Source organism: Pleurodeles waltl, chromosome 2_1, assembly GCF_031143425.1.
Source record: "Pleurodeles waltl isolate 20211129_DDA chromosome 2_1, aPleWal1.hap1.20221129, whole genome shotgun sequence".
Taxonomy (NCBI): Eukaryota; Metazoa; Chordata; class Amphibia; order Caudata; family Salamandridae; genus Pleurodeles; species Pleurodeles waltl.
Window position 1 is genome coordinate 729,222,836 of NC_090438.1, and position 19,747 is coordinate 729,242,582.

Sequence of the window (19,747 nt, forward strand, 5' to 3'; positions counted from 1 at the left end):
CCTGAACGCAATTGCCAGCTAATTCTGTATTGAAGTACAGTGATAAACCAGGAAACTACATAAATAAAACAAACATGTATTTGAAGACCTCGTCCTGCAAGTACTGGAGAGAAGTTCAACACAAGCATTTTAAGTGACAACGGAAATCATAAACTGTAAACTTCATACTTGTATAGCGCATTACTCACCAGTTAGGGTCTCAAGGCGCTGTACGCATACCACTGTGGAACCCCTCCTGGCTTTTTCCCTGTGAGGTGCCCACTCCTGGGCAACCTCCAAGGTGAAGCCAGGCATCCCAGCGCTGTTGGGGCCGTTGTGGAGATTAAGCAAGCTATTGCCCAGAGTTACAGAGTGGGACCCATGAATTAGATTAGGCACCGATGCAAGAATTATCAGGTCAGAGGAAATTGAGCCCAAGAACCGCCAGGCGGGAATTGAACCCTGGTCCCGGGCCAGACTTCTGCATCAGGGTTTGCCACTCTAACCATTGAGCCACACTTCTCCACTATCATACACCTTCGCCCGGTAGTATCTCATCATTCCACTACACTGCCATAGGCCACAGTCACCCTTCCCTGGGGTCCAAGTGTAAAACCCACTCCCAACGAACTAGGGAAGATCGGAGACCAAACTTTTCAGTAAAGGCTCTGAAAACCGTCTTCTTCCTGTAACACCTGAAATCCCAATGACTGTAGTTAAGATCGTAACCATCATGCACCCAATGGTTATAGTATGGTGATCTCTACGAATTCTCACATTCTTTTTTAAACCTTATTTTAGGGCATTTGAAGCACATTACAAACATATGTCAAATGAAGACAAAAACGTGACTGCTGGGGAAATATATTTTAGATTCTTTCTGCAGCTAATCTATCGATCTACTTGATTTTCAGTGTTATGTTTCTGCTCAGTTCTGGTTGGACGTGTGGGTACTTTAATTGAGATTTTCCCTTGCAGAGGTAGGCTTCTCTGCAAAAAGGGAGGTATAGATACATGGAACGTTTACTGCAGAGTAGATAGGAGTATGTTGGAAGCCTAGGTGAGAGGTCGGTAGGGGAAACGTGGGCAAGTACAATTTTTGAAATTCATTCCGAAGATGAGATAGATACCCCATGAGACTGGCACATATTAATATGGGGTAGTACTCTGTAGGTTAATACAATAGGAATGGTAGTGTAGGAAGAAGTAAATACTATTCACTTCTTCGCACTTGATGGCTCTTACTCTTTGTAGGTATCAGTGTTTTACCTTGTACCTCAGGTGTCTATCATGGGCTAAAATGGAGGGGCAGCTCTGCAGCCCCTTTGGATATCCAGGTCGTTCTTAGGGCCCTTCTATTCACTCAGTTACATTTGACATTATCTGACCTGCTTGTACTTTCATGTTTCAGGGAACCACGGCCGAGGTAAATTTACAAATATATCTAAAAAGATGCCCTGGCCAAACTTTCTCTTGTTCACTGAATATCCTATGAATATTGCAACCTGACATTAGGCTGTTTTCTTGTGTGTTTGTTTGCTATGTCCCCTTAAAACAGTGGTCTCCTCCTGCCTGCTAGGGTCTGTGGCACACTTTCAGCTCCTCTACACTATTGGTCTTGCTGTGCCCCCATACGATCACATTATGCTCACGTTTAATATCTTTTCACACCTTTCAGAAAATCTGTTTAGATGGCATCTGCCTCAATTCTGAGCCTCAGCTTCAACATACTACATGCTGCGTGTTTTAGATCATTCAGTTGTTCAGACTCCTGCTTAACCGTTCTCTTCGATGTCCACAGCAAGGTAGAAATTACCTTACTTTCTGTTGTTTTCTTTTTTTTTTCTTGATCACACAGTCATAGCAGTGGATGACCCTTATGTGGCTTCACATCGTACCTGCTCAGGATTATAGCCCCCCACCCCCAAACGAAAATGTAGTGCTATTTTCACCTACCCCGCAGAGCAAATTCATCCCAACCTTCCCTGAGCACCCCCTTTAAAGCTGTCATCTGCACATATTTCCTCTGAATTTCCGCTCAATGGTTACATCGAGCAACTATGGGGGCCACACAACAGACATAACAAGGCCTCTAAGATGCATTTGCTTTTGGTCGATGCCCAAGTATGACCAACTCATCTCTGAGAATTTGTCAATTCAGCCTTTCCTAGAAGCAGCATTCATGGTTTTAATATCTTTGATCGGCATCCTCAATATTGGGGTGTTTCTGGCAATACCAGCTGAGCCCTGATCAGCCACTGAAAGCTGCCACACTGATCTGAAGATGCTGGAGTGAAAAACACACATTTCAATTTGAACACATTCCCATTTCTTGGAGATATTGTTGACGGGAACTGCTCCTCATCTTCTTGAGGAAATCTCATGGGAATTCAAATGCGACCATATATACTGATGAGAATTAAAGGATCTACAGGTGTATCCTCAGTGTGAAACATTGCTATTTTTATTGGTCTATTGAAAGGCTGGTTCAGAGGCATGATGGCAAACATAACCGAACACACACTTCCAATGGTCAGCGCATGCTGCCCATGTCAATCACAATGCCCACAACAGCTCATTGAAGAACGCAAACGGAAAAATGTTACTTACCTGTAACATTATTTTCTGAAGTTTAACTATTATTGATTATGGTGCATTATTCTGCCATTAATTGGTTGCACTCGGAAAAGCATCTTGATAACATGAATTTAAGGTTTTTGGGTGTTGACAGGAGGACTCACGCTGACATTGACTTTAAGCTCACAATGCTCCACAACATATCTAAAATATCTTAAATTCCTTAACTGCGTTTGAAAGCAGAGAAAAGCAAGGAGCAAAACCCACTACAAGGCAGAATAAGGTACCGCATGTGAATCTAACATCGGTTTATGCTGCAAAACCAAATGGTCTTAAGTGTGGGAAAATGTTAACTGATAAAGGATCTTTTTAAAAGATTTCTTAGAAACAGGTCTAAATTAGCATACTAAAACACCAACTAAATATAAGAACAAGCGTCAAAAATAAGAAAGGAGAATGAAACACTATCACATGCTGATTCCTCAGATATAAAAGGGCAACAGAAAACCAAACTGCAAATATTTATTGTGCAATTTATACTGAATGAGAATGCCCCGTGGCATTCCGAGTTAAAAATGTGTTTGTCAAACCCTGAAAACTCATAATTGCATGTCGCTGTTCGATCCCTGCTCGACTTAGATGCCAGCGACAACAGTTACTTAGAGGCATCTAATTAACTTGACCCTTCACATGCTGCACTGACAAACTGCAGGGGATAATCCAGAGAAAAATAACGTCAGGACTAGGAAATTACTACTTTGAGGTTCACTTTGAGGCAAATGTCTTCCCAGAGTAAGAAACGGCAGCATAGCAGTACATTTTAGGAATGAAAAATAGATCCACAACTACAGTGAGAGCTGTATTTTAATACTGCTCCTGAAAGAAAGGTCACTGTTCAGTCAATGCAGAGGCAAACAGCAGCGCACTGCACAGAGGTTAGCTCTGCATTAAAGAGGAGACTCTCGAGAAAATAATGATACTTATAGACATGCAAAGAGGCGGTCACGGTGGACATCGCCAATGTATTTGTCTTGCTAGTTCCATAAAACCCACGCAGCAGGAGTTTCTGATAAACATAACATGTTGCTACTGTCGTAAGACTATAAACATCCATAGAGATGGATATAGGGAGACATTATAAACACAGCGGTAAACACCACCGTGTTCATGTTGGTGGTCTTTCCATAGACCGCCAGCCCCCTTGAGACCGCCCCGGCAGCATTACGAACATTCTGTTGGGGCGGCAGGCGGAAACATTGCTTCCGCCAGCCGTCCCAGCAGAATGCAGGGCCGGGACATTGCCTACGGCTCGACATGGAGCCGTCGTCAATGCCTCAGTGCCGTGGGTGCAGCAGGTGCAGCAGCACCTGTCACGCAGATCACTGCCCGTAAATCGGCAGGATGAAAATGGTGGGGGAAAGCTGGATATTTTTACATGGCAAATGACAAGACCTAAAACCACAAGATGTCTCACTAGTAGACAAGGTGATTAGGATACATTCTGCATAACTAGGCCTAAAAGTCAGGACTGCAGGGCATCGACAGAAAACTATGGAGGAGAGTTGCATTACAGCATGCTGAACTACTAGCTAGAAGACTCCAACAAGGTGTGGGCTGGTTACAATGAACATGGTCACATTCCCATTTTCACTTAGCTTGATCCAGCTCTCCAGCAAAGCACTGACATGAGGTCTTCCGGCACAAGTATATATGTCCGAGCCGCTTCTTCAGTATGTAAAGTAATTCAGAAGGCAGTTTCTATGTGCCCAGATATTCCTTTTTTCTCATTAGCAATTCAAACCAAAAGAATGTGAAGTCCTCGTCCAGATCTATTGGTTTTCTTTAGAGTTTACTGCTTCATTGTCAAAAGCCTAAAATGCAAAAAGGCAATGAAAGCAATAAAGACGACCATTTTTAGTTCCTCATTTCTAATCTCCTTAAGACAATTGTGGGCAGTAATATGTCTTATTACATTACTTACACTCTCCCCTGACATGAAAGATCATAGAAGCCTGTCCTCCTCTGCCCCATCAATCTAAACTGCTGGAAAATAGCAGACATGCAGAGCATGCATTCAGTCCCTTGACAGATGCTGCATCCTTCCATTGGGGAAAAGCAGTGATTTCGAGTGATCGGACTAAAAAGTCCATCACAATCCGTTTTTCAACAGTATTATAATAGCAAAGTATGCTTTTTGGTAAAGGAAACTGAACACACCCTCCTCCTTTTTTGCATGTTCCCAGTGGCTACAAATTATCCGTGCCTTCCTAGTAGTGTGCTGCAACTATCACTACATGATGTTTCACACATGGCCACAAGGGGAAGGACACAGACAAAAAAGCCTCTTTGCCTGTTGTGGTTGTTTGTGTAACATTGTGCTGTTCATTCTGCAGATCTTCCTCTTGTGGTAGGAAGCACTCAGCATAATGTCCATATGACTCTGTGCAAGTGGGATTTCCTGTTTCACATTTTGTTTCCTCTTGATCCCTTTTGTGAGCTGACGTTCTCTTGTACATCTCTGCTACAAGTCACGTTAGTGCAATGTTGGTTTTTCACACTCTATTTCAGTTATTTGTCTTGAAAAACGGTTATGGTTTCTAAATATACATCTGTGTACAATTGTTCACCAACCATAAACACCAGAGAATGCATCTGCAAAACCGTACTTCTTTCCTTGGTATGTGGTGCAGCTCAAAACCATAGGAGAAACCCCTAGAGAAATATATTTCTTTTCAAAGAAGTCTCTGACAGGTCCCACTGAGGGCAGTGAGCTGTTCTACGGTACGCAGGTGAAAATGTTGGCCTTTTTTTTTTCCTGAGGCAGCCACAAGCAAGTCTGTCTGTGAGGGGGCTCAAACAGCTTGGAGGAACCGGATGCATCCATGTTGCAGTCACTCCAACAGGATGATAAGAAGACAAATGAGGGTTTCCAAACCAGTCTAAGAAAGGGTATGAGTAAGGGGTGCGTGAAGGTTCTTTTCCTCTAGAGACATTTTCTCTTTACACCACTTTTGCACATGTGTAAAGTATTCCACTTTACCCGTACTTCTGCAAAGTTTATGTGAACTCCATGAAATAATTTTCAACAAGGAGATTATTTTCACTTAAGAAATGTAGCATAGCTGAAAAAATATGCAGATTTTTTCTCAGCGAGTTCACCTTGTGTAATTTTGTACAGTGGCACTGGTCAGAAAAAAAAACAAGAACTGTTTTCTTCTACCTTATGCATATGGCTGAGTTTAATCTGAGGTAGCATGGTGGGCAAAAGTAAACAGCGGAGGGGGATGCGGTTCTTAATATATACATATGGCAGATATTAATTCAAGCATTCCAGCCCTCACTTTTTTGTATTCTTCACGTAAGACATCGATGAAAGCACTGTCCTTTGAATTAAAAAAAAAAAAAAAAACAATTGTAGGACAGATCTGTCATCAAGCGAAAATAACTTTTGTTGGAATAAGACTGCTACCACAGCATTTCCAACTCTTTGTTCTTGAAAACAACAGAAATCACAGAATAATAGAAACCTAGCAATTGTGCAAACACATGGGGCAAACCGTGTTGCACCATTTTACTGTTTGCGTTATGCAGGCTGGAGCAGGCAGATGTTCTTCCAGTCCATTTCACAAAGATTTCTGCACCATGGCGGAAAAGAAAAAAAAAACCTAGATAAAGTAAGGCTGATAAATTATTTGAAATGATCGTGAGATTTTAACAAAACAATAAAAATCAATAACATTTTTTAAAATTACACAAACCGAGTTTGTGATTTTACACGCTCGTACACACTAAACTACTGGATTTCACCCCAAACACAGACCCTTATTTTACATTTGAACAGTGTGGGAAATATATCTTGTTCACTTGTTATGGAAACTGCAAAAACCGTAACTGTTTCCCCAAAGCTCTCCCTGCCGCTCCATTCTGCATTACACAGGGAGCAAAAAGGGTGCACATGGAAACACAATGGCTTTTTCACCAGTGCAAGGTTTTTTTGATTGTTTTATTATAACCTAGCTCTAACTGCATTCATTTTATAAACTTCAGAAAGATGAACGGTTGAATCAGCTAAGTCAGAACTGAAATCTATGATCCCGCTAAGAGTTGGAGCACCGAAGATAATGCAACAGGAATACCACCGAACCCTATGACCTTTGCAGGGGGTCTGAAAGCTGCCATTAGGTGCAGACCAAAGCTTGCAGTCCGCACCTGTGAGAAACTACTGCCGCTCAAAATGGTCAGAGGTCGATGCACCGGTTTATAAACTTGGAACAGCATTTGTGCATCGGGTTAGTTGTACGGTCAGCAGCTCAAGCTAAGCACAAGCCACTGTAACACTATAACACACCTCAAACATGCACTTTCAGTGCTGACAGGATGGAAAGTACTAATGAATCAGGGAGGCCCCACTAAGTGGCACTGCCATACAATTCCAGGCATTTTCAAGAAACAAATGATTGACTCTCGACCCTACATTTTGTGAAACTGAATTTTTAAATATTAAGGAAAGGAGAAAAATACTCCAGCTCACAAAAAACAAAGACACCTTGGGTTTGGAATGACATAATTGTTCCTATCGGATGAGTCAGTTTTCCTAGTTCACTTACACAATCAGCAACAGGAACTGCAGGTTTGAAGCAAAGCTTTAGGAAAATTATGTGGGGTATAGGGGCGTAGCCTGCTTTTGTGGAGCAGGTGCAGTGGCACCGAGGCCCAGACCCACTGAACCCTGGTTATTGCTGGATCTTACATACAGTTCAAACAGCGGTCAGGGGCCCATTTTCTTCCTTGCACTACGGCCCATAACATACTGGCTATGCCACTGGTGGGGTAAGGTAAGCAACAAAACAGGCTGCTTTCCCTCCCCTGCCAAAGGGACCAGATTTGATGTTTCTTTAGTACTTTTGAGCTAGCTTGCTGGTGGCACCCTAGGCAGCTGCCTACTAGTGCCTTAATGAGTCAGTGCCACCTACTCTGGCTATAGCAAACAATTCAGTAGATACATCTTTTGAAAAGGCTTCGACTCTAAATGTTCCTTCACTCAAAGACCTGAGCAAGTGACTACGTAAACGCGAGCGCTCATCGCAACTCATTTTCAGTGACCTGTAGTGTCCTAATGGACACAGTCTAGTGTTTGTTAGCCAGCCACTCCTTGAGGGCTGGACTTTACACCCATCCAACACAGGCGTCACTGGTCAGGTGACCCTGCCACTAAAAGGAGTCCGAGTGCACGTGCTCATGGCCAGTTCTACACAGTACACCTACGTGTCCCTGTGGTCCTTTAGTCAGCATGAGGGCCTAGGGCCCACGACATGACTCTCTCAGTGCAGCTGGCTCACAACAAACCGTACCCAGTACAGCTTGATGTTCCTGGTCTTCATCAGGAAAAAGATGAACGACTCCATGAGGAACACCTAGCGTTTCTGTAGAAGAAATCATTTTACAAGCTATTTTGAAGAAGCGAAATTAACGATACACCAAGCTCGCCGACAAAAAAATGACCTTTTTTACGTTTAAACAGTTTAAGAAAAATAATTTGACTAAATAGGGTCACATTGTTTGCCAGTTTAAGCACGCTCACTGAAACAGGTCGAGCAGGTTGCGCCTGGGTGTTTTTTGTTCGCTGGGAAAATGTACTTCAGGAAGCAAGCATCTAACACAATGCAGAGACACAGCAATGCAGCGGGAAAAGGACATCGTCCTGCCAAGAGTTGCCATATTTTTTTCTTTAGAGAAGGAAGCCTCCCTGCGTGTTTGTCTTCAGCTGCTCTCGGGTTTTGCACTGGGATAGGCCCGACGCAGCCCCATTGTTCCAGCGCGGCCAGGAGACGAGCACTAAATGGAAACATTTGTGAACATCTTGCAGCCTGGGCAGGGGAGCTGTGTCAGTGATGCTGCGCTGCATCCTGCAGACATTTCCCTCCGCTGTCTCCACCCCCGTTTCCTGCCCGGCGCAGGCACCGACATGTGCACAGGCGGGAGGGAGGGAGAGCTTTCCATGCGCAATTCATCTTGCACAGCTGAAAAGCCCGCCTGGTACTTTCAGCGGCCCCTTCAGCTATTTCACGTTCTAACTCATTAAAATATTCTTAACCCAGCTCCTCTTGGGAGATAAATATGGGGGCGAGGGGGGGGGGGGGGGGGGGACTGAACAACAAAAACAGCCCGGCACTCTCGGAATATGCTGCGCCATGGCGCCTGGAACGCAGTGGGGCTTTTGCGCGCAGGATACCTTTGTCAGAGGCGACCTGCCCGCACTGTAGACGTTCCTGGACGTGCAACGCCCCGGCCCTGAAGCGCTCAGAGCCACGAAACGAGCAGCAATGAAAGAGGAAGGATGACTGGCGTACCAATGTCTTCTTCAGTCACTGTGCGAATGATGGTTTGTCTGGCATTAAGGCACATTGGAGCAAGCCCACCGCACAAAATCAAAAGTAACCACCAACGCTTCACGCCAACAGTTCAACTTGTGTGCATGTTCGTGTTTACCTCGCACCAACACATGTACTTCGAGCATCTTGGGTACACCTGTATAGAGAGGGGAGAGTAAGAGCCAACACACGTGTCTCAATTCTGCATCTTTTACATGCAGCTTGCACTCATCCAGTCACTGCTGCAGATACACTTCCTTTACGTGAAGAACACACCTCCCATGAGGTACCATTGTATACCGACTGTGTTAACACAAGGGCACAGACGGATATTTTGCACCCGACCTTTGTTTATAAAAGGTTCTGTGAAGATGCTGCTAATGCTATGCATGAAGGTACAATGTACTAAACAAATAAAGCAAAATAGTTAACGAAGCGATATTTAGGACTAAGTTGGCCACAGCACGGTGGGTGGTGGTAAAAGAACAGAAACAGCAAAAGAGAACCAATGAACTAAAAGTACCAGCGCTACTAGTGGATGACTAACTCGCTTCCTTTTCAAGTTGCGAAACCCATTTCCAAGTAAAATTGTCTGGGAAGGACGTGGAGACAGGTTTGTGACTGAACACTCTTCAATATTCTACAGCAGAACCCAAAGTAATGTGCCTGTCCTTCAAATGTCCTTGATAGGAATGAACTTTTGGGAAGCAAAAAATGTACCCGTGGTTTTCATGCTAACACTCGTGCAAGACACCGAAACAAACCCATGAGCATTGTTTATCGTTACAGAGGAAATTTCCAGAAAAATAGCTGGCTTCTAAGGTAGAGTGCCTTTTTTTAAAACTAGGAAGCCAATGGCTCAAAATGGGATGCGGTCAAAAAGCCCAAACACAATTCAGATCCCACTTTAAACATGAAGGAACACCTAGAAAAGTTCATCAAAAATTGTTTCGTTTGACTGAATTAGATAAAGAAAACATTACTTAACTGTAACAATATTTGGAGCTTCTGGTATTCACAAGCTGGGCGCAACTCATGTCACTTTTTTTTTCTTCAAAAAATAGGTTTCAAGGTGACTCGTTAATGCATCAAAATACAAACTCCATCTCAGATCGCTTTTTTTTCTGCCATTGGGTTCGGATGGCTTTCAGCAGCTCTATTACTGCTGCGCACCAACAAGTATTTTCAACCATGCTGGTATTCACATGAGCCAGATTATCAGCAACAATACTCGAGTGTCCCTTTCATCCACGTAGCCTACTGCAGACCCATTCAGAACCAAAAGGTAAACTAAATGGGTTGAATTTTCGAGTCAGGATTCAGTGACCGAACAAAAACCACTGTCTTTTTTAACTGAGCCTTTCAAAGTTATCCTAAAGATCTTGCAGTTAGATGCACAAAACTTTACATGAATAGCTAGTTCCTTAAAACCGAGTACTAAAGCCTGGCAAATAGAAGGTTGGAGGGGGTTTGTAGCCTAAGTTAAAAGTCCAATGGAGGTCAAAGAAATCTATCCTGATCCTGGAACAAAAACTACAAGTGATTGGCATACACGGCTAACACGTCTAGACTGGTGTTACAATAATCACAAAACAACTCCTACTGTAAGAGGATTCTTTTTTTTATTTTTTTTATTTGGAATCGGGAGAAAATATGTGACTGACTGATGGAGAACCTATGACTCTGCCCATACTGCTGGCACTTGTAGTTGTACCATCTGGCATGAAGAGCAAAAAAGAATGCACCATGTTTTCCTATATTTATTTACTGGAAGAAGGGTGTCTTGAGTTCTGCTCTAAGTCAAATCATGAGAGTTTGGTGCATTTCCATGAATGTTTTTCATAAGGGACAATTAAAAGTACTCACAGACAACACTGAGGTGACTATTGGATGGGAGTTCAAACTTCTCGTGTGTCAGAGGCTGATTGACCACTTCTCCCGATTCACCACTACTCTAGAAATAAGCAGAATTTGAAAGGTCTTGGTGTCAGAGGGTCTCAAACTCGAGATACGTGCCTCCTAACCACGGACAGCTCCACTTATATGCCCTTGTCATATTGAATTTGCAGAAAATATTGAGAGATATTGCTCAAAAGATGATGCTGGTGTTACCATTCAGTGCATTCCCTCCGTTTTGCTAGATCAGGCACTGCACATAGCCAGGGATTCCCTACAGATTCATTTTCTCCAAAAATTATTGGCTTCTGGGGTCCTGTTGTGCTGACATCTGAGCAGTGTCCACTGCTACTGTAGTGTGCTAAAGGACCACACATCTCATTCACGATACTTTCAGTTCCGCATACAATAAGTTGTCCACTACAAATTGAAAACAAATATTTTGGCAGCAGCCTCTCTACTTTCAATTCAAGCACTGCACTGTTAGGATGAATGCTTGGACCTTGCCATTCCATCTTCTCAATCACCCTTGGATCAATACCAGTAAGATGTGCATTGCTTGACTAAACGCAGTGTTAAAATGCTGCACAACTTGCAGAGATTCACATATTAACCTAGCATGCCACAGATCAGAACCACAGCAATGAGAGTTCCGTAAAACTTACCACAGCAGATCTACGGTACTTACACTGACAACAATATCCCACTTAATGACCATAACGCAAACTGATATTTTGTGCTTTAGAGGGCACGCCCAAACTTCAAGTTACTGTTCACAAGACACTGTGCTAGATTTGGTTATTCCTGCACAGTTTTGCATTAAGAGTACACACAGAATATTCAGTTTTATTTTTAACATTGTATTGTCTTTAATAGGTATACATATCCAAAATAATAAATTTTACATTTCATAAACTCATTTGTTAGTTCTCTGTGGATGGTTGTGACAGAAACAGATATTTAGTCCATAGAGGTCCATTCAAGCCCCCGATGCTGCCGCCTCAGAGTGGAGAACACTAGTGAAGGTTACCACTCCCTCAGTCCCTTCCATAAGATTCTGGCCTTCTTCCCATTATCCCGTTAAGATCTCTAAATACTTTCCAACGGCTCCACATTTTCTCAAAATTCTTAGGCAGCCCTAAGTTCCACACACCAATCTTTCCACAGCCATGCTCCAATCTAGGCTTTTGGGCCAGGGCTCCAGGACAGGTGCCTGCCACCTCTTATTCCCCTGGGGAAAATATAAACCCCACATCTTTTCTTGACAGCGTTCAGAGAGTTTCATGTGCAGGGTGTCCCTTCACTTTTCTCTCCATTCATTTGTTACTGGGTCTAAGCACATACTGCACCTGGGGTTATACAGTCTGTGAAAAAATAACACGCAGGTGCAAGGGTTAATTTCTCCAGAATGATGAACCTAATTCTCGTTGTAGAACATGACCAAATATTCACTGTGGTCAGCATGGTGGCCTCCCACAGTGACTGGCTTTGTTAGAACACTTCAGTGACAGTGTACGATCTGGCGGTATGCCAAAGGGGCAATACTGGAATTCTTGAAGGGTTGCAGTATGCCCTGTTACAGAAATAAGAAGGGAATTATACACTGGTTTAGGCTAAGGGTGGCAAATAATGGGTGACATTCATTATCTCCATGTCGAAGTCGTTAGTTTAGCTGCACAGAAATTAATACCAGCATTTGACGCCTTTGTACGCGCCACACAGATTTTAAACCGTGTATATCTTTACACTCCATCAACTCCTGGTGCCCACCAAGAGTAACATCAAGCTTCCCAACATGAGCCAGATTTGTCTCACTTTGTTACTCCTCTTTAAGAAGCAGACTATTGTTTTAACGTGGTTTCAGTTGACATGTTTGAGATAAATATAGCAAATTAAAGAACAATATGAAATGAAAGTAAAACAATTGTAATATAAATGAAGGGAGAAGTTGCAGTTACAATGTAACGACCTTAAAAGAGGAGAAGCATGCTCATGATTACTCAGAACCACTACTGGTTACTTGCAAACAAAAGTCACTTTGCCAAAGGTTTCAGCCCCAGTATGCATCTATTCACTCAGACCGACATCTTCTAGAAATGTGGTAACCAAAAAGGATTGCAGGACAATCCATTCAGAGCACAGTATCGAGCTTCTTTATTTCTTCCAATAACTTCAACGTTGAAGGCAATGACTTGTACTGCTTAAAACCCCTAACAATAAAGTGTAGCAAACTGTTGTTGCAATCTTTCAGGCCATAACCAAATGCTCATCAGTCATCACTCACCTGTGCATGTTTCCATTGGTTGTGAAGGACTGGCCGCACACATTGCACTTGTAGGGCCTTTCCCCAGAATGCACCAGCATGTGGCGATCGAGGGAGCTGGCGGAGCTCAGGGATTTCCCGCAGATGCTGCAACTGTGGTCTGTCCCGCCAGTGTCGGTATTATGCTAAGTAAAAGAAACAATGTTGCTACACTTGGACTGATAAGGTATAAATGTTTGTGACTTAACATGATCAGTTCTTTGTAAATCAGAAAATACACGGAAAAAAATCTGTGCATTCCTTATTCTAAAAATTTCAGCTGCCTACTTGATTATCTGTATAAAATCTGCATTTAATTGTTAACATTTTGCCCTCTGTCTATTTGCAAAGAACTTGAACAAACTTCCACTAAACTCAACTTGATATCCCCTCTGTTTCTCCCTCACACTTAATGGTGTATGAAAGTGTACTTTCTACTGTTAAACAGCTGCATTTATCGCCTTCAATTGCAACTCTCCACAGGACCCTAAAATTGTAAATAAATTTCACCATGGCACATTGACACCAAAAAGATGATTTTACAGCAAAAAAACGTATTGGTTTTGATTCTACTTGAGTAGTCTTTCATTTAAAAATCGCCTTGTATTTTACAGTACAATACAGAATATGGACACCAAAACCAAGGCAGCATACCTGGCGAATGTGCATGGTGAGCTGGTGTTGTGAACTGCAGACCTTCTCACACAATGGGCAGATGTGGGGAGATTTGTCTTCTTTACTTTCCTGCAAACACACAACAAAGAAATCTCTAAATGGAGCACAGTTAACCAGTGACTGGCACCCCCAGGGTTTGAAGCAGTCATTTTGATTTTAGCTCAGGGACATAACACCTTTAACAGGTTAAACCGCATTTCATAACAATGCCACTGAGTCTGGCATGAATGTTTTTGGTTCTTTGTGGCATTGTGAACCAGCTGGTGGGTGTATCAGCATTACTACATTCATAAATTTGCCAGGGAGTTTGCAAGAAGCTGCGCATTTTGCAGTAGATGTTGTTACCCTTTCTGGTAGCCAGAGATAAGGCCTCCTCTCTAACTGCCAGGACCGCACCCACCCACAAGGCAGTTCTCGGCATCGAAAAATCTCAGGGTGCGGCAAGTCAGACTTTCACAGGAACGCGTTTAACCCCTTTTCCAAGCGTAGATCTGGAATCAGTATATTCTAAAACAACTATGCAGATTGGAGCTTGTTTCCAACAAGGTCGGAGACAACAACATCGAAAACAAAAAGTAAATAAAAGAGCCTGCATTTTACATTTACAAATAACATCCGAGTTAGGACTTTTTCCCCCAAAATAGCATCATGAGAAGCCCTGATGTAAGCCCCTATGAGATTTTAAAAAATGCTTTAGGGAATATCTTGGTCTTCATGAACCTGGTGTGCGTTGCGGAATTGGGCTCTTTTCGAAAAGTAATGTGGAGGATGTTAGGCGGGTCTGCAGATGGTGTGTGTTTCGTGAAACTATATACACATGGAGATTGATGATTTTCCTTGAGTTATATTGCAATTTTTGTTGCACTAGCACAAATGTCTTAGGGGAAGGTTTCAACCAGGGGACAGATTAGACATGGGATATAAACATTGGGTAGACTCTCCCAGGCTTACCACCAATGGAAGGGACAACCCTACTTTGAGGCCGGACAATATGTCATTTTTTTTCTTCTCTCTCTCTCTCTCTCGTAGTTATGCTCAGTGCATTTAGATAGGGGGAGTCCCTCTTTTCAAATTTCTACGGTCGGGGTGTGGCATTGGAGGGGGGGTTAATAACTCAACATCTAGCGGAAGAATAAAAGGTAATCAAGCATACGTGGCAGAGGTAGGGACAAAAAAATAAAACAGTGACAAAAGCACAATGCTATAAATACCAACCAGAAGCTTCACCAAAAGAAAAGTAGCTCCATACCAATGTTTCCAAACATACCATCTGCGATATATGTTTTCTTTAAGGACAGAATATAAGCATGTTTACATTTCAAACTGACAGGTAATGCCGAACAACACGCTTCCATGAGTCTGGCTACCACCGTCCATCACAGATCGCTAGTTTTCAGAGTCTTGCTAGTCAACACATGCTATAGATGAGTGTGCATGAAACCAATGTAAAGAGAGACAAACTCAGTCAATGCTTTGTCTGCTGATTACCGTATAACTGTAAAGAAATGGGGCTTCCGAATTTTGCACCATGATATAGATATGCACTGAAAGTACTAAATGTGAGCAAAAAGAAGTCAGATACATATAATTATTTTCATATGTTTTTTTGTACACTTTGTTTTGTTTATGCCTGCTGCGGGCACAGGGTGCTTTTACATCTGGTTTCCTTATTTTTTTTTGTCTTTGAGTTATGGCTTCTTTGATCTTTTAGCTCCTGACTGCTGTTCTCGGCTCTGGTGGGTGCATGTAACTCAGAGATGTGACTTATTTGGGCCAGGAGCTTCTGTTGTACCACCCAATGTACTTTATCCGGTAACAGATCTCTCTGCGTGACCCTCACTGCCATGTACAGTTTAGGGCACCCGTCTACTTGCAAAGCCACTCAGTTCCCCATCCAATGAAACTCCAAATGCTTTCAGTTTTATGTATGGTATTTCTATAGCTGTGAAAGCAACAGACCCAAACCTCCTTTCCTGCAACTGCATGGACTACTTCTCCGAGCTGCATCACTTTTATGTGCCCATGAAAAATAACACTGTGACTGCCTATTAACCAACATCCACGGTAAAGAAAGCCACGACTACACAGCCGAACAACTGTTTCACTACACCAGCCCGAAGAGGTGGAACCCATTCTTGCTTTAGAAAGGGTCATTCATAAATTATAACCTATCACTCTACTGCACATCCCTGGATGCAGATATTTTCCATGCCCCTGGGAAGTTACCTTACGTTGCTCTGTCACACAATGGAAAGGTTCATGCTCTCTGTCTCTAGGGGACTTCACATGGTACACGCTAAGTTAGTCACCACATCCCTAAACATATCTTCAAAAACAAAACAACCTACATCCACAGAAAAAATGTCAAGGTCTCCTGGCGCAACCGACCCCTATGGTGCATATTTGATCAACCACTCTTTTGAAATTCAAGCTGTGACCTGCAGGTTAGGTACAGATCTCTGCATCAGTACATTAACTCACTGAATTATTTCACAAAATCAGGAAAAGGAAATGACCAGGTATGCAGTGTACACTCTAGACGCCAAACTGTCTCCTGGTGAATTTAACAACCGCGGTCGACAAAAGTACTCATTATATCTACAGCTGAAAGATGAAAGGCTGGGTCGCGTCTACCAGAACTTGTACTAGTGACCTTGTGCTCAACCCAGTGGCAGCTAGATGGTGGCACCTTCTAGTCAGCAGGAACAGCTCTCTGTAAGATACTGCTCTCCTCGCAGTCTATGTATGACATGAGCTGAACATTAGGAGGGAAATAAATCAGACACAGAAGGATGGCACCCAGCAAAAAAAAGAACAAAATACTTAAGCAGATCATTTAAAGAGGACTTAATTTGGCGGGCATCAACGTGTGCGACATTATCTGCCCGTGGTGTTTTTTGTTGACCAAAGGATACAGCTTAGCAGAACAATGCAACAATTGCCAAAACCCCACTTGCGAAGTGCCTGCCCTTTGAAACGACAAACCGAATAAAAACGTCAGAGTAATTGCTGGTTCACCTTGAAGCTGGGAGCATGCACACAATGAGGCTGGCTGGGGCAGATAAGTATTGACTTTATGGTGGATTATTAACCCGGAGGCGAACCTTCCACCATACCACCACATGTACGCTGCAGTGGAGGTTGGGGAAACCTGCGGAAGCAGTCACTAAAGCACTACTCACAACTAGATCTAAAGCGAGAGAGAGAGAGCGCGCGCGAGAGAGAGAGAGAGCGAGAGAGAGAGAGCGCGAGAGAGAGAGAGACTGTGTGTGTTGCAAGTCCCTTGGAGCGCGTGTTTGTACATCCTCTGTGGTACCGACGGGGGCGGAGCCGAAGCCAGCATCATAACAGAAGATCAGTGTTCCAAGCACTGAAGCTCTCCAGTCTTTGTTTCTTGGGGGCAGTCGTATTTTTATGCTGTTTGTCAAAACCTGGGGGACACAGAGATGCGTCCAAATATTTGCAGACGGGAACATTTATTATTCTAACTACAGAGCTTAAATCTTTGGGGAAAATATTTTTAGGTGCCTTGCTGTTGACTCTTGCAAGTAGCTATGTCAGTGCGTGAAATGCCTTAAGTGCTCAGCAGAGGATGCAGGGCATGACCTGTCGCTCAGTGTCAAAACACGGAACACCAGCTCAGGGATCACATCTGGGCTGAGCGGCCACGGCTCTTTTTATCTAACAGTAGCACACACAGAAGCCCTGCCGCCTGCCTGGTCATGGGTTTTGTCCCTGGTGTACACCAGAGTTGGGAATATGGCTTTCCTCATGCTACGTCGTGCTTGTCCCCCCCGTCTGTGATGCCCCTTTATATCCACAGTGCGGATCCACCAGTAGACAATGATTTTGCGCACAACAAAAGTGCATAATTTTAAATTTTCAAATGTTTTTCGAGCATTCAGAAATGTCTCTAAAAAGGTGCAACATTTAGCATTTCACCCATCTGGCAATATGTTTAGGTCTTGGTTTAACATCACAGTTGTTTGAACAGGCATTTTGTTTCCCCACATACACTGGGCTTTAGTTCCACCCCTTTCATTCACTGGCTATTTTATCCGACCTCTTTTAGCCACTGACTTGACACTTTGTCAATTACATCTTTGCTCAGCCCAGAGGAATATTTATGTATTTCCTACTGTCGCTCACCGTATGCTACTGGTGTTTGAAGTAGCATTCCACCTTCAGGAGAGTGCAGATATTGCAATGCAGTAGAGACTATTTTTCATTCCTCTCCATCCATCCATCAGAACCTTATTGCTAAAGCACATAAAACCCAGACTTATTGGCTTTGCTAATGCCTGTTTTATTAAAGATGAAGGACCAAGCAATGCCAAGTTTGTTTCCCTGACGACCAGAGCTCCAGTAGTCCTAGTCAGTAATCAGCTCCATATCATAATGGTTAATTTCAAAGACTCCTGTTTTCAGCTCTTGCTTACAGCTTTTATGTCTCGCCTATGAGTATCTTGACCTGTCTTGTCAAAATACCTTTTGTGTACAACACCAACAATTACAGGTCCTTTGGCCGCAGGGCAAAGTGGGAGCCTATGTCTGCAGCATGAAGACGGAGGAGTAGAGCGGCGCAACAGCAAGTGTTTTTTTTTATTAATTAATTTATTTTTTAATCCCCCCCCCCACGCGCTGCCCCGCCTGCACCACATGAGCCGCCACTGGGTATTCTAAATCAGATCTTTAACTTACAAGCGTAGATGACACTTTTTAAGCACTTAAGTTTTATTTATCAGGTCCTCATTCATTAAAAACATCCCACTCTTCTTTCACACACCTGATATTCTTTCCTGCAGTGAAAAGCATACTTTTATGAAAGAAAAGGGAATACACGTACAATTCTTACCCCGCTGAATTCCTCACCTTCCACTTTATTTTTTTAAAAGCGACAAGGGAATTCATTTTCTTGGGTGACAAGGGAATTAACAAACTTTGCTGGCCTCCACTGCATGATTCCAACTTGAATAATCAGCAAGCACAGGCAGTTGAACACAGGCCACAAACTGTATGGTATCTACTATCTTATCACTATATTGTACAAACCTTGCATACTGTGCAAAACGCATATAGTTTCATAGTCACTAAAAACATAGTTGTAAAGCGCTTGTCTGCTTTTTTTTGTCAATGAGGCTGTGCCTGGAAGGCCATACCACCACAAAAAATATATATAAATAAAGCCCAATAGCAACAGGCCCAGTGCACTGCTCCATGCGTAGCACGGGTCACAGACCCAAGTGGACTTTTTTCAACTAACAGAGTTTGAGAATGGTCTCTTTACCTGGGTCCGCCTGCCCATCCGATTTGGTGCCAGAGACTTTGGAGAGGACTTGACATTTTGAGGGTTGTCGCTGTTTTCAGCAATCTGTGCCACGCTCATCACTGCCGTCATCATAGCGTTTATGGAGGACAAGTCTGAACCCTCTGGGACCCTAGCCAAACTTGATGTTTTTGTATGGTTGTTGCTTTTCGGGTCTTCCTGCTCATTCCCTAGAAGGTCAGAAAACATTGCTTTGAGATGCATAACACAAAGAGCAGCAATTCTTTCTTAAATATTACTCACAGTAAATATTATATTTCAAGAAGATACTGCAAACAGTTTAAGAACAAACGATATGAAGCACTAGCAGCAGATAAAAGGTCATTAATAACTTTTGTACCACACTATATATATATACACATATATGTCATAATGCAACCATTAAATATGTTTCTCATAGCAAACTGCCACATTCTTATTAAGGGAACTGTACACAACTGCTGTTAGTCTCACGCACCACAAGGCAATGAGCGCATCCAACAACTGTCAGCCTACTGTTGGAACTAGACAGCCACATTTCCCTGTCCACGATAAACAGGCTGCTAACTTCTACATAATGTATTTGCAAAATAAGTTAAGTAACTCTGCTTCCCATAATGCACCATAATCCACTGCCTCAAA

General features: G+C 42.9%; 1 protein-coding gene across 3 annotated transcripts in view; it reads right to left on the reverse strand.

Moving 5' to 3' along the window:
* Positions 1-19,747, reverse strand: part of RREB1 (ras responsive element binding protein 1) — a 172,409-nt gene that overhangs the window by 41,234 nt on the left and 111,428 nt on the right. For all 3 annotated transcript variants that reach the window (XM_069217317.1, XM_069217325.1, XM_069217310.1), the window contains exons 5-7: positions 19,088-19,296; positions 13,780-13,869; positions 13,108-13,271 (exon numbers count right to left, since the gene is read on the reverse strand). In XM_069217317.1, the coding sequence (XP_069073418.1) occupies positions 13,108-13,271; positions 13,780-13,869; positions 19,088-19,296 (463 nt within the window). The remainder of the gene's footprint in view (positions 1-13,107; positions 13,272-13,779; positions 13,870-19,087; positions 19,297-19,747) is intronic.